Source organism: Dermochelys coriacea, chromosome 3 (assembly GCF_009764565.3).
Source record: "Dermochelys coriacea isolate rDerCor1 chromosome 3, rDerCor1.pri.v4, whole genome shotgun sequence".
Classification (NCBI taxonomy): Eukaryota; Metazoa; Chordata; order Testudines; family Dermochelyidae; genus Dermochelys; species Dermochelys coriacea.
In genome coordinates this window covers 46,304,763-46,317,325 of record NC_050070.1, presented here as the reverse complement: position 1 = coordinate 46,317,325, position 12,563 = coordinate 46,304,763, and the positions used below count along the sequence as shown (strand labels likewise).

At 39.2% G+C, this 12,563-nt stretch overlaps 1 protein-coding gene across 1 annotated transcript in view; it reads right to left on the bottom strand.

Moving 5' to 3' along the window:
* Positions 1-12,563, bottom strand: part of LOC122459213 (protein scribble homolog) — a 52,263-nt gene that overhangs the window by 17,914 nt on the left and 21,786 nt on the right. The window contains exons 2-6 of the mRNA XM_043510215.1: positions 9,918-10,127; positions 6,838-7,089; positions 3,933-4,022; positions 3,172-3,249; positions 692-787 (exon numbers count right to left, since the gene is read on the bottom strand). Coding sequence (XP_043366150.1) covers positions 692-787; positions 3,172-3,249; positions 3,933-4,022; positions 6,838-7,089; positions 9,918-10,127 — 726 coding nt within the window. The remainder of the gene's footprint in view (positions 1-691; positions 788-3,171; positions 3,250-3,932; positions 4,023-6,837; positions 7,090-9,917; positions 10,128-12,563) is intronic.

Genomic DNA, 12,563 nt, shown 5'->3' with positions numbered 1-12,563 from the left:
AGGAACCTTGACACATATAAATTAGTGTAAAGAGCTTCTCCTGCCCCATTAGCTGCATCACAGGCAAGTGTGGTTTGAGAGAGAGGCTGGAGGAAAGGGAACTGTAACAAGTATTCTATTGGTAGGTAGAACCACCTGGTACCAGCTCTAGGGGAGGCAGGCATTCCAATATGAAGGCTCTGACTGAGTTAAAATTTGAGAGAATATTTTAGACAATGTGGTCACTCCTCTTTCCTTTGAGTATCCCTGGATTACACAGTATATTCCTAGTAGATAATGGGACAGTGCTCAGCAGCATCCCCAGCTGGGCCCAGATTTTCAAAAAAGCTGAGTTTCCATTTAAACACCCAAGGAAGGGTCAGATTCACAAAAATATTCAGCACCTAGCATCTCCTAGTGTGGCACTTAAGGACAGATTTTCAAGAGACCTAAAATAGTGAAAATCGAATTTCTTAGTTTGATTTCTCAATGGGAGTTGAGCTCTTTTGGAAACTTGGTCCTCATTGTGGCTGCTGAGTATTTGATAATCTGGCCCACAATGCAGTGTTTCTTTTATTATCCAACTTTTTATTAATTCAAAATTTTTGCTAATGTTGTCTCTCTGAATGCTAGGGCAGCATTTGTAACACAACTCAAAAAATATTTGTGTAAGTATTGCTATTTGTTCATTGAATTCACCATCTTCACTTACTGTTATGATGTGATTTACTGTCTGGAATGGGCTGCTTTTAGCTGGCGCTTCACTAGGACCACAGTCAGGTGTGTTTGGTTCTAAAAGGATGGATCCCTTGAGGGAGGGGGGGGGGGGAAAAAAGCATAAAATGACCACCTTTATTTTCTGGGTACCGCTAAAATAAAGGATAACTAACTCCCGCATGGTCAAATCAGCTTAAACAGTGACTAGACACATTGTCATGTAGGATTCCACCAGGGTGAATTCAAGCAGAGTGTGCCAATTCTTCTCACTGTTCCTTAATTCACTGAATACGTATGTTTGAGTTGTTGAAAAGGTCAGAACACTAAAAAATTGTAAAACGTAAAGCCAAGTGACAATTTTAGTTTCTTTAACTTAGATTTGTCCTGTTGTCAAAATATTAAAGCTCCTTTTTAAATATATTTTAATGTACTAATTCCTTTTCATCTCTCAAAAAAGTGAAATCTTTCCCCACATTTTCAAGTATCTGAATTGTTCTGCTAATAGTGCCATCTTGTGGCATGCACAGAAAATGCAGATACTTGTTCAACCAGCTGCATATTTGAGAAGGAATGTCTTCCCTTTTTGGTTCTTGATTTTACATGCTCACCAACTGAACAATATTTAATAGCTAACACATGTTGAGTGACTCTGGGTTCTAAGAGATTATTACTGCATGAGTCTATACTACACCATTGATTTTTAAGCAGAACTGTCTACTTATTTCAGTCAGGAATTCTACTTCAAAACTGAGGGCACAGTAGGGCCAATAGTAACTAGAAAAGTGGATTTATTTTGCAGATAATCTGCTGATATGAAATACATACAGATAAAATGTTTCTTTCAAATTTTCATTTTGCCAAAATCCAACTGTTTTCAGGTAATAATAGTCCTTTATTCAAAGAAAAAGTTTGTATTCACCCCTATGGAAAAGTCCTATAAAACATTTAACAGAGAATTATAACTTTTCCAAAGAATTTTACAGCCAACCTGTAGAATTCAACCACAGGAATATAATCTTCTATTAAATTCTATAGGGTAGTTTTAAACATTCAAGAGAAAGGATATCATTCTGTTAAATTCTATAATTCTTGGAGTAAATTTCTTGTAAAATCCTTTTTAATTTCTACACATCCTTATTTTTTTATCCCTATAAATTCTCTAGGACTTTTCTATAAAAGTAGGCTTTGTAGAGATCATGCATTATATCCCCATTGCAGACAACTTAATATATATTATGTATCTACCTTGATTCAACAAGAAACATCTCAGAATAAATAGTATTAACTCTAGGAAAAATAATAGAGAGTGCTAGCCACAATAATAAAAGGTTACTAGTTTGAGAACTATAGCTTGAAATAGTAGCACCACTGGGTCAAATCATCCCTGGCAAAAGCTTCTCAGAGGAAAATCCTGGCACAAAACATCTGCAATCTCCTCATTGGGGAAACTTGAGGGACCTACATGATTTAAAAGAACAGGTGGCACTAGTGGAGAAAAGGCCCCAAAGGTAGAGAGCCAGACATACACACTTATTATTTAGTACATCTCATCTGAAGCCTTTATCAGTAGAGCAATTATGGGCTGACCGCCCCGGTCTGAGCATCCTCTTGAGGGCATAAGGAAGTGTAGTTTATACTTCTTGCACCAAGCTTTGGTAAATCTGGACTTATAAATCTAACTGAAGTAAATAAGAAACCTTCTCAGAATTAATCATTGAGCTAATAAAGGCAGTGCATTTTCAGGTTCATAATAAGGCGTTCTTTTTTCTTTATGAATTAGCCATTAAAGATCAGGATATTTTCTTAAACACTTAGAAAGTATAAGATCTGAAAAATATATGGTAAATAATGGGAATAAACTCAGAAGTCAAGGATGTCATTTCATGAACACAAAGTAAAAATTATTTCCCCATGCTAATTTTTCCCCTACTGTTACTCACACCTTCTTGTCAACTATTGGAAATGGGCCATCCTGATTATCACTACAAAAGTTTTTTTTCTCTCCTGCTGATAATAGCCACCTTAATTGATTAGTCTAGTTAGAGTTGGTATGGCAACACCTATTTTTTCATGTTCTCTGTGTATATATATATCTTCCCACTGTATTTTCCACTGCATGCATCCGATGAAGTGGGTTTTAGCCCATGAAACCTTATGCCCAAATAAATTTGTTAGTTTCTAAAGTGCCATAAGTACTCCTCGTTCTTTTTGCTGATACAGACTAACACAGCTAGCACTTTGAAACATTTCATGAATGATTTGCATATTGAAACTAAAAACGGTTCCAAAGCTGCAAAGTCCAAATCTGGATCCAAAATTCCAAAATCTGGGATATTCAGATTAAGGATTTTGATTCAGGTGCATAAAAAAAAATCAGATTAAACATGTGTTTATATGACCCCGTGGGGGAGGAGTAGGGTATTGTATCGCCATGTAAGAAAATACAGCACTCCGTTATCAAATAAAGCTTTCTACCTCCAGCACTTCGTCTCCTCCTTGTGCCCCAGTCAAGTCCGCTGGGCCATCTTTGGCCACCCTTGCAATTAAGATTGCCTGGTAACATAAAAACACAAAATTTCAGATCCAACTGAGTTTATCCCATAGCTCTTGGATGTTAAAAAGTACATGCTCAGCAAATTGATTTTCAAAGCCTGTTGCTCAGCTGCCTCTAAATGAATATAAGCTAAATGTCTTAATTAACACATTAACAGAAAAATAAAACCACCCATTGCTGACTGACACAAACAGCAATAAACACAAGTCAGTAACAGTTTACCCAGCGCCATGAGGGACATATTTGAGAATAAGGATTTGAATGATAAACTGAGAAAAGACAAGCACTATTCAAAAAGGGGTTAGTGTGAACGAACAAGTGGGATGGAAGCTGCATTAGTTTGTGGGCTGCAAATGGAGTTACCTTGAATTCAGGTGGAAAATAACCAATGGGATTTCAGCTGTGAGGCCTTCTTCTGGAACTAATTGTTCACATGATGCTTTCTTGCAAAGAGGCATCACAGTTAAAAGCTACCACCAACTTCAACATCTATCTTGGGGACAAAGATAAGAATACCCTTTTGTTCCCCTTGTCAACTGTACTACTAAGATTACAGCATTATACTGATGATGACTGATGATGACTTCAAAAAGAAAACAGCTAAATAGGCTAGCTTCCAAAAATTGCTTTTTTCCATCTCTTTCTGAAGATTACTTGGTAAATGTGGAATAATGAAATGCACCTCATCATTTTCTTTATATGGAGATGAGCCCTTTCCACCAGCAATGCTAATACCAAGACTCCCCATTTGACTGCACACAGTAATGGTTATCTGCAAGAGAATTATAGTTAATAACAAGTGGCCTGATGAATCAAACAGCACCCCATACATTCCACAGGCAACAATACTGTAGTTCCCATTCTGTAAACAATCTATCTAATTCAACACAAAGAAAAATGGTGTTTATGCTGTAGTAATATCTCTTTTCATGTACTACCACATAGAAGTATAGCCTTTATCTTTCCCAGAAGCACGAAGAAACACAGTATTTCCAGATCTAGGTTTTAAAGCCATGCAGAGACAATTTTGGAAGCTTATATTTTCTCATCATGTCACCCTTATATACTGAGCAGTATATTAGTGGTTAGTCCCATTGCTTTTAAGAGTACTAATTATGTAGTCAGGTACTACTGAATGGATGAAATCCTAGCCCTATTGAAAGCTCTGGCAAAACTCCCATTGACTTCAATGAGGAGAGGATTTCACCCAATGTGAAATAGCTAGTGCTGTTGTATTCTGATCATCAGGTGTCCATTTCAGAGAACAGGTGGGGTGATAAAATTATTTCTTTCACATAAATCAATGATTTATTGAGCATTTCCCTTGGCAACAACACTATTTCTATGCATGCGTCACAGTTCATTGTAAACCCCTTTTTTGGAAAAGTTTTTATACTCACTTTGGGTTGAAATTTCACACAAGTTCCCATCCCATACACATTTTTTTCTGGACCACGTAATTACAGTTGATCAGCACTAAATTGGATTTAGACTGCTCTTTTTAGAGCTACTGTAATGTAATCTTTTTTTAAAATCAACATTTTTCCAACTACTAGCTCATTAAAGGGTAAAGGCCTTTTGGTTTTAAAAAAGCAAGGGAATTCATTGTTAAAGCTGACATTGTATTCTTACTGCACTCTCACATGCCTAGAAATATTTGTACATCTGGGCAACACCTTTATACTATATTCTGCATCTCCAGTCCCTACAGCACAGGCCAAATGGAATTAGTTTAGGTCACAGTGACAACTTAAATTAACCATTATTTTTGCAAGTCCTATTTGATGGTTTTAATAAATAATTTCACTGATATTGAAAAGCAGAAATAGCTTGTAAACATAACTCTAATACAGCGAATATTAGGTACGGAAAACCATTTAAAATTGAAATTGAGCTGGAAGATAAATAAGGTTTCGTTCATCAGTCTTGCGTGTAGCTGAGATGCTCTTACTTTTGCTGCTTTAGTTAACACCTCTAAAGCAATCAGAACATGGATTTTTTAAAATTTTACATTCAGGATTTTTCAATACTGCTGTGGTTTTAAACCACTCAGACAGTGTATTTAATTAATACTACAGTTCTAACATGGTGTGTTGATTTGTAACTAATTATATTTAAACATGCAAGAAAATGCCTTATTATACTGATTAAAAAACCTACAACACTTAGATTATGCTCCATTTACCATGGAGTCCAACCACTATTTATGCTCAGCCTGATTAGTCCCATTGAATTCAATAGGACCATTCATGAGAGTAAAGTTAGTCACATGCACCAAAGCTCACAAGACCATCATTTCCCACAACGCTTCATTGATCTTGTCAGGCTAGACTATAGCCTGGTCTGTGCATCCACATAAGGGAGTAAGACCATCCCTTACATTCCTGTGTAGCCTCCCCAGGCTCCAGTGCCATAAGTGTGCATTATGTAGCTGCTATTAGCCCTAACTTAACCAAGTGGGTAGGGAGAGGGCCTGTGCTCCCTCCAGCGTGCTGGCCAGCAGAGAGAGAACTCAGCATGGGGAGGGATCATAATTTGCTACTGGTATAAACCTGCACCAAGCACTACCCCCTAGAGCAAGCCTCTGAGGCATGCAGTTCCTTCTCTGTGCTGCTCCATGAGAGGTGCACCTAGGCCATGCCATGCCATGCCCAGGGCTATGGTCAAACCATGATCTAGTCTCCCCTGCCCACCCTCCCCACTACACACACACACACACACACACACACACACACACACACACACAGTAGTTTTTTCCATAAATCCAAGGCCCAGTTTTGCAATTCCCACTCATAACAGTAGTTCTTTCTCATCTGAGCATTCCCACCAATTGCAAAGAGATATTCAAGTATCCAAGGTCTGTACAAACAGGTAAGGGTCTGTAAGACTGTGTCTTTAATTGTGAGTCACTAAGGCCCAAATATCCACAAGTAACCACTGGTTTTGGATGCCCAACTAGAGACACCTTGGGAATGGATCTCCATAGATGTGGCGCATACACAATTCCCAAGGACTTCATTTGCACTTGCACTTGTGAGCGTTCAGCCCTTTTGAGAAATCATCCCACGGTGTCTGAAGCAGGGCATTCAAAAATTTAGTCACCCAAAATCAGGGGCTTCTTTTCAAAAGTTTGGCTACAAATAACTCAGAATATGGACCAACCCCTGTTCCCACTAAAGCCAATGGGAACAGGAATGGACCCCGGACAGCGTTATATGAATATATTGCAAGTCAGATGAGGATATTTCTTGTCTTTATATATCCAGGGCCGGCTCCAGCTTTTTTGCCGCTTTCCAAGCAGCGAAGAAAAAAACAGCCTGGATGAGCTGCTGCCGAAGTGCTGCCGAAGAGGAAGAGAGGGTCCTGCAGGGACTGCTGCCGAATTGCTGCCGAAGACCTGGACGTGCCACCCAGATGACACTTTCTATTGGTTGGCCCAGGCACCTGCTTCCTTCGCTGGTGCCTGGAGCCAGCCCTGATATATCACACTTAAAAACGGTCTCCTTTAAATTCAAAGCTTCTCAGATAAACCAAGAGTCACAGAACAGAACGGGAGTGAAAGGCTCTTCAGGGAGATGCTGCATTACCTTTAATGGTGGCTGTGTCACCTCTGCAGCTCTTGGAACTTTCTCTTTCGTTTCCTCTGGAAACCTGTTGCTCTCTGCTACAAAGCTGCCTGCTGTGGAGGCAGGAGCCTGTGGTTTGTTGTTAGCCTCTGGAAAAGGCTTCACTTTCACTGCTGCTTTGTGCTTTTCCCGAACAGCTGCTCTAGGGTTTCTTTGATCTTTAATGTTGTCATCAGTGTCAAAAAGACTGCCAGAAAACTTTGATATCGGCTCCTGTTTGTTAGAGAAAGACAAAACAACAGAAATGTAAATGCCTAATTACTCTCTAGGAGTCTGGACATTATATTCAGTAAATTAGTGTCATTTTTCTCTATCATATGGGTATAGATCGGGATAACTCTACTGAAGACACTAGAGCTAACTGTGTCCCCCAAATTCATATACAGAGGGGATCTTCCATGCAAGTGCCTCTGTGGCATCACCTCCCATTTCTCAGTGCCCTGTGGAGCATGTGAGGCAGGTTTGGGATTCACAAGCAATGGTAGGGGACTGGGTAAGGGTGAAGGTGGGCAGTGGGTGGCCTCTCCTTAGCAGGGTTGAAGCCTCTGCCTGCTCTGAATCCATGGAGATAAGATAATGCAGCTTGGGACTGGATTATCTAATATGCGGAACCTCCTCTGCAGTGGGAATCCTCCATTAAGGGAGTGGGGGGCCCGCTGGAATCCCTGGTACAACAGCTACATTGGAGCCATGCTGCCAGGAAGCGTGAATGGGGTAATGGAGGCACATTCATGGTGCAGAGGCATAGGTCCTCCATGCAGATGACCTTATGTCTCCTGTGAATCTCCAGAGATCCGTGCAGTAACCCCCGGATCCATGAGAAGGTGGTGATCCAACCCATTGTTTTTAGCTCAGGCTCCAAGAGATAGAGAAGAAGAACGTATGTATAAACCATCCACATAAAACATCCCCAATAATTAATTCAGGCTGGGGAGTTCCTTCAGACAGCTCTGGTTTCAAAGAATACTAGGTTTTCCGTCTTCACATATGCAATTTTATTTTTCTTGATGCTATTTTTTTTTTTTTATTAGAGAGGAGTTAGCAAGCTGGCTAAACAAATCTCAGCCCCTCTCTTCTAAATTGGCTCCGTGGGTACAGGGTTTCCATATTTATATACGGCTGTTTTTCTCTTTCTAACTTGGCAGCTAACGGTTTGGATCAGATCTTTTGACTATTATATCCTTTACTCCTTTAGTTGGAAGTAGGGCTGTCAAACGATTAAAAGATAAAAAATGTGGAATCTACAAGTTGAAGCACAAAGGGTCATATGAATGTTTAGCATATCTGGCATGTAAATACCTTGCAACACCAGCTACAGCAGTGCCATGTGAACGCCTGTTCTCACTTTCAGGTGACATTGTAAATCAGAAGCAGGCAGAATTATCTCCATAAAGTAAACTTGTGTGCCTTAGTGACTGACTGAACAAGAAGTAGAACTGAGTGGACTTGTAGGTTCTCAAGTTTTATGTTGTTTTGTTTTGGAGCACTGTTGCATAAAAAAAATTCTACATTTGTAAATTGCACTTTCACGATAAAGAGATTGCACTACAGTACTTGTATGAGGTGAATTGAAAAATCCTATTTCTTTTTTTTAATCTTTTTCACAGTGCAAATATTTGTAGTAAAAAAATTATATAAAGTGAGTATTATATACTTTGCATTCTGTGTTGTAATTGAAATCAATATATTTGAAAATGTAGAAAAACATCCAAAAATACTTATAATAAATTTAAATTGGTATTCTATTATTAACTGTGTGTTTAAAACTGTGATTAATTGCAACTATTTTTTTAACCTAGATAATATGTTTTTCGTTAATCATTTGAGTTAACTGCATTTAATTGACAGCCCTAGTTGGAAATGAAATTATTTAACATACACACGTGTATGAACAACTGGGCCAAGATTTCAGCCTCTCTTTCTAAAGTTGCAATATTTAATACAAAGCAAGACAATAGGCCTAATCCTGCCAACCTTCCTAGAGCAAAACTCCTGGTCCTTATCAGGCCATTGATTTTTAAGGCTAGATTGTGGCTTTGCTACAAATCTTGTGCATGGGTACAGAGTAGGTGCACCAGCCTGGGACAGAACAGGTAAGGGACTCTGGCTCTGAGGAACAATTTCCTCACTACTTCCTCCCCCTTGGTCCAAGGAGTATAAATTTGCTGCTGGCCTGTACCACAAGCAAATTACAACTACCTCTGGCTAGCTCAGTTCTGCTGGCCAGTGATTTAAAGGCGGGGGGGGGGGACTCTAAGGTTCTGCCTACATGTGTCAGGGGTAGGATTAGCTTGAGCACCATGTGGGGCATAAGGGGAGCCTTTATATGAGTAAGTACACCAAGTCCCAACCTAGCTTTTAGACAGCACTGGTCAAGGACTTATATACTGATCTCTGGAAGGACTGTACTGAAGCCAGTGTTATTCAAATTACCTGCATTTACTCAATTCAAAATATTCAGACTTCTATAACTTTTCCACACTAGCATTTGTATAGATATAACTAATTAACATGAGACCTCTGTCTCTGGAATTCACTCTCCATTCCCCTCCTTATTCCCCAGTAGTCTGAATCCACTGATCATCAAGGTATGCTGAATAGCCCATTTCACTAGAGCTGGGGGAGGCAAGTCGATATGGAAGGTTAGGTATTTCTAGGGAAAAGGAGGATATTTCTATTTTCCATTGCTGGCCAAAAATTTTTAAGTGTGGGTTTGGGGCTCTGTCACGAGTGGTTTTGTTTTAGACAATTGTTAAGGCTCCTAGAATCCGGGAGAGGCATCTGCTTAAATGTATTTAAATCAAAATAAATAAATAAATAAATAAATAAAGGCCTGAAGGTGATTCCATCTCCTCCACCACAAAACACAAAAAGGAACATTGAAACTATGGATTAGAACAGTGACCAGTCCAGTTCAGGAAGCTATAGCTCCTTTCTAACCAGGAGCATCCAGATGTTCATCAAATCAAAAATTGAATGTGTTGAATATATTTTTAATCTAGTAGATTGATGTCTGTGAGATTGTAAAGGAAGCTACTTACATCCTCATCAGGATCCTCCAATTCCTCTGCTTCTTGCTCAGGACTGACTCTCCCTTCCTTCCAATTTTCATTGCCCGAGTTGAATTTATACACATTGCCATCACGAAAACTTTCTTTTCCCTTTAATAAGGCCCAGCGAGAGCTCTGCGAGCTCCAGTTATGGCTGCTATAGAGTTTAGGAGACTTGGGAAGCCACTTAACAGAGTCCTGCTGAAGAAGAATAAAACAAGACAAGAGGCAATGAATAGATTTTTAAAATGTGACTGTATTACTGTCAATATCCACCTAGCAAGGAGATGGTCTGGCAAGTATGGTTGAGTGTTTCATCATCACATAATTCTTCATTGGCTTATATGGAGGTAAGCACTACACCTAGGAAAGTGCCTTTAGTCCCTCAGAGACAGTTAAGGTATGCCCACACTGCAATTGAAGGTATGATTTGCATTAGCTTTAATCTAGTTAACACACTAGTTTTAATCTAGCTAATACACTTAAAGGTGAAGACCATCTACACGCTGCTTTTACCTGTGCTAGCTAGATTAGAGCTAGCGTGAGCACACATACCTGAGCTACAACTCATACAACTCATGCTCAATTGCAGCATAGATGTACCCTTAAGGAGTAAACAGGCTGTAATGGCATGGGGCATGATCTGAGATCAGCCGGCATTGAATCGAGACCACATTCAGCATCTTAAAGGAGGAGCTCACTGCTCACATTCAGATAAACACAATTGGCAACATTGTCCGTGAGAGCACCAGATAGTGGCTTCTATACTGCTCTGTTAAAAGAAACGGTCTGATAGAACAGCCACAGTTTCACCCGCTGTTTCTCCCCATCTGGATCCCCATGTAGAATCCCAGTGATAGTTAAGTGTTCGCTTTCACTTGGAACGAAGTGCTTTATTTTAAAAGCATTGCCAACAAAAGAAAAGAAAACAGTAAATTAGTATTTTTTTTTTATAAAAGTTCACGGATATCTAAAGCACTGTGAAAAAGCCAAGGTGCAAAGGAAAGGGGGAACTTTGAGAGCCACATAGCATGCTATTATAATTTACTGTGTGGTAATTTAGTCCAGTTTTCACAACATGTGGGCCTCTCATTAAAGCTATACGAAAATAGTTCTCTTTTCCCACCCAAACTTACACATTTCAGAGAGCTTTGCAGTTATACAATGTGTGGATTCTAGAAAAGTTGCATGTAAATATGAGTGACAGTGGTCACACACCATCAAATGTGCATATGTTCTCTTTGAACAAATTCCTTAAAGTTACAGTATTGACCCTGGAAATGAGGCAGCAGCTTGGGAGGTTGGTGTTGGGAAAGCTTCAGTTCTTTTACATTGCACTTCTACAATAGCTCCCATCTGAGGATCTCAAAAGCATTTTACAGCCTAAAAACATTTCTATAATTCGTAGGTATTATTCTCATTTTACAGATGGATAAACTGAGGCACACAGGTTACACGCCCCCACATAGAATCATAGAAATGTAGAGCTAGAAAGGACCTTGATAGGTCATCTAGGCCAGTCCCCTGCACTGAGTCAGAATTAAGTATTATCTAGACCATCCCTGACAGGTGTATGTCTAACCCATTCTCAAAAATCTCCAATGACACAGATTCCACAACCTCCCTAGGTAAGTTGTTCCAGAGAGTAACTACCCTTACAGTTAGGAAGTTTTTTCTAATGGCTAACCTAAATCTCCTATTATTTTTTGTCCTGTCCTCAGTGTTAAGTAGAACAATTTATCATTGTCCTCTTTATAACAACCTTTTACATACTTGAAGACTAATGTACCCCTCCCCTCTTCCACCCTCGTCTTCTCTTCTCCAGACTAAAAAAAAAAAAAAATTTCAAATCTTTCCTCATAGGTTATGTTTTCTAGAATTTTAATCATTTTTGTTGCTCTCCTTTGGACCTTCTCCAATTTTTCCACATCTTTCCCAAAGAGTGGTGCCCAGAACTGGAATTCTAATCTCATCTTCCAAAGTGTTTACCACCCCTCTCAGCTTGGTATTGTCCACAAACTTTATAAGTGTACTCTCTATGCCATTATTTAAATCATTTATGAAGATACTGAATAGAACTGGACCCAGAACAGATAAATGCAGAACCCCACTTGATATGGCCTTCAAGCTGGAGTGTGAGCTATTGATAACTGCTCTCTGAGTACAGTTTTTCAACTAGTTGTGTATCCACCATACACTAGCTTCCTCTAGGCTATATTTCCCTAATTTGCTTATGAGAAGATCATAAGAGACAGTATCAAAAGCCTTACTAAAGTCGAGATATAGCATATCTATTTCTTCCCCCCTCCACAATGCTTGTTAACCTGTCAAAAAAGGATATAGGTTGGTTTGACGTGATTTATTCTTGACAAATTCATTCATGTGAATTCATGACAAATTCATTCATTCATTCATGTTACTTATCACCTTGTTATCTACAAACCGATTGTTTGATTATTTGCTCCATTATCTTTCTGGGTACCAAAATTAAGCTGACTGGTCTGTAATTCCCTGGGTTGTCCTTATTCCCCTTTTTTATAGATTGGTAATATATTTGCATTTTTCCAGGCCTCTGGAATCTCTACTATCCTCCACAAGTTCTGAAAGTATCCTCACATGAATTTTGTCAGGTCCTGC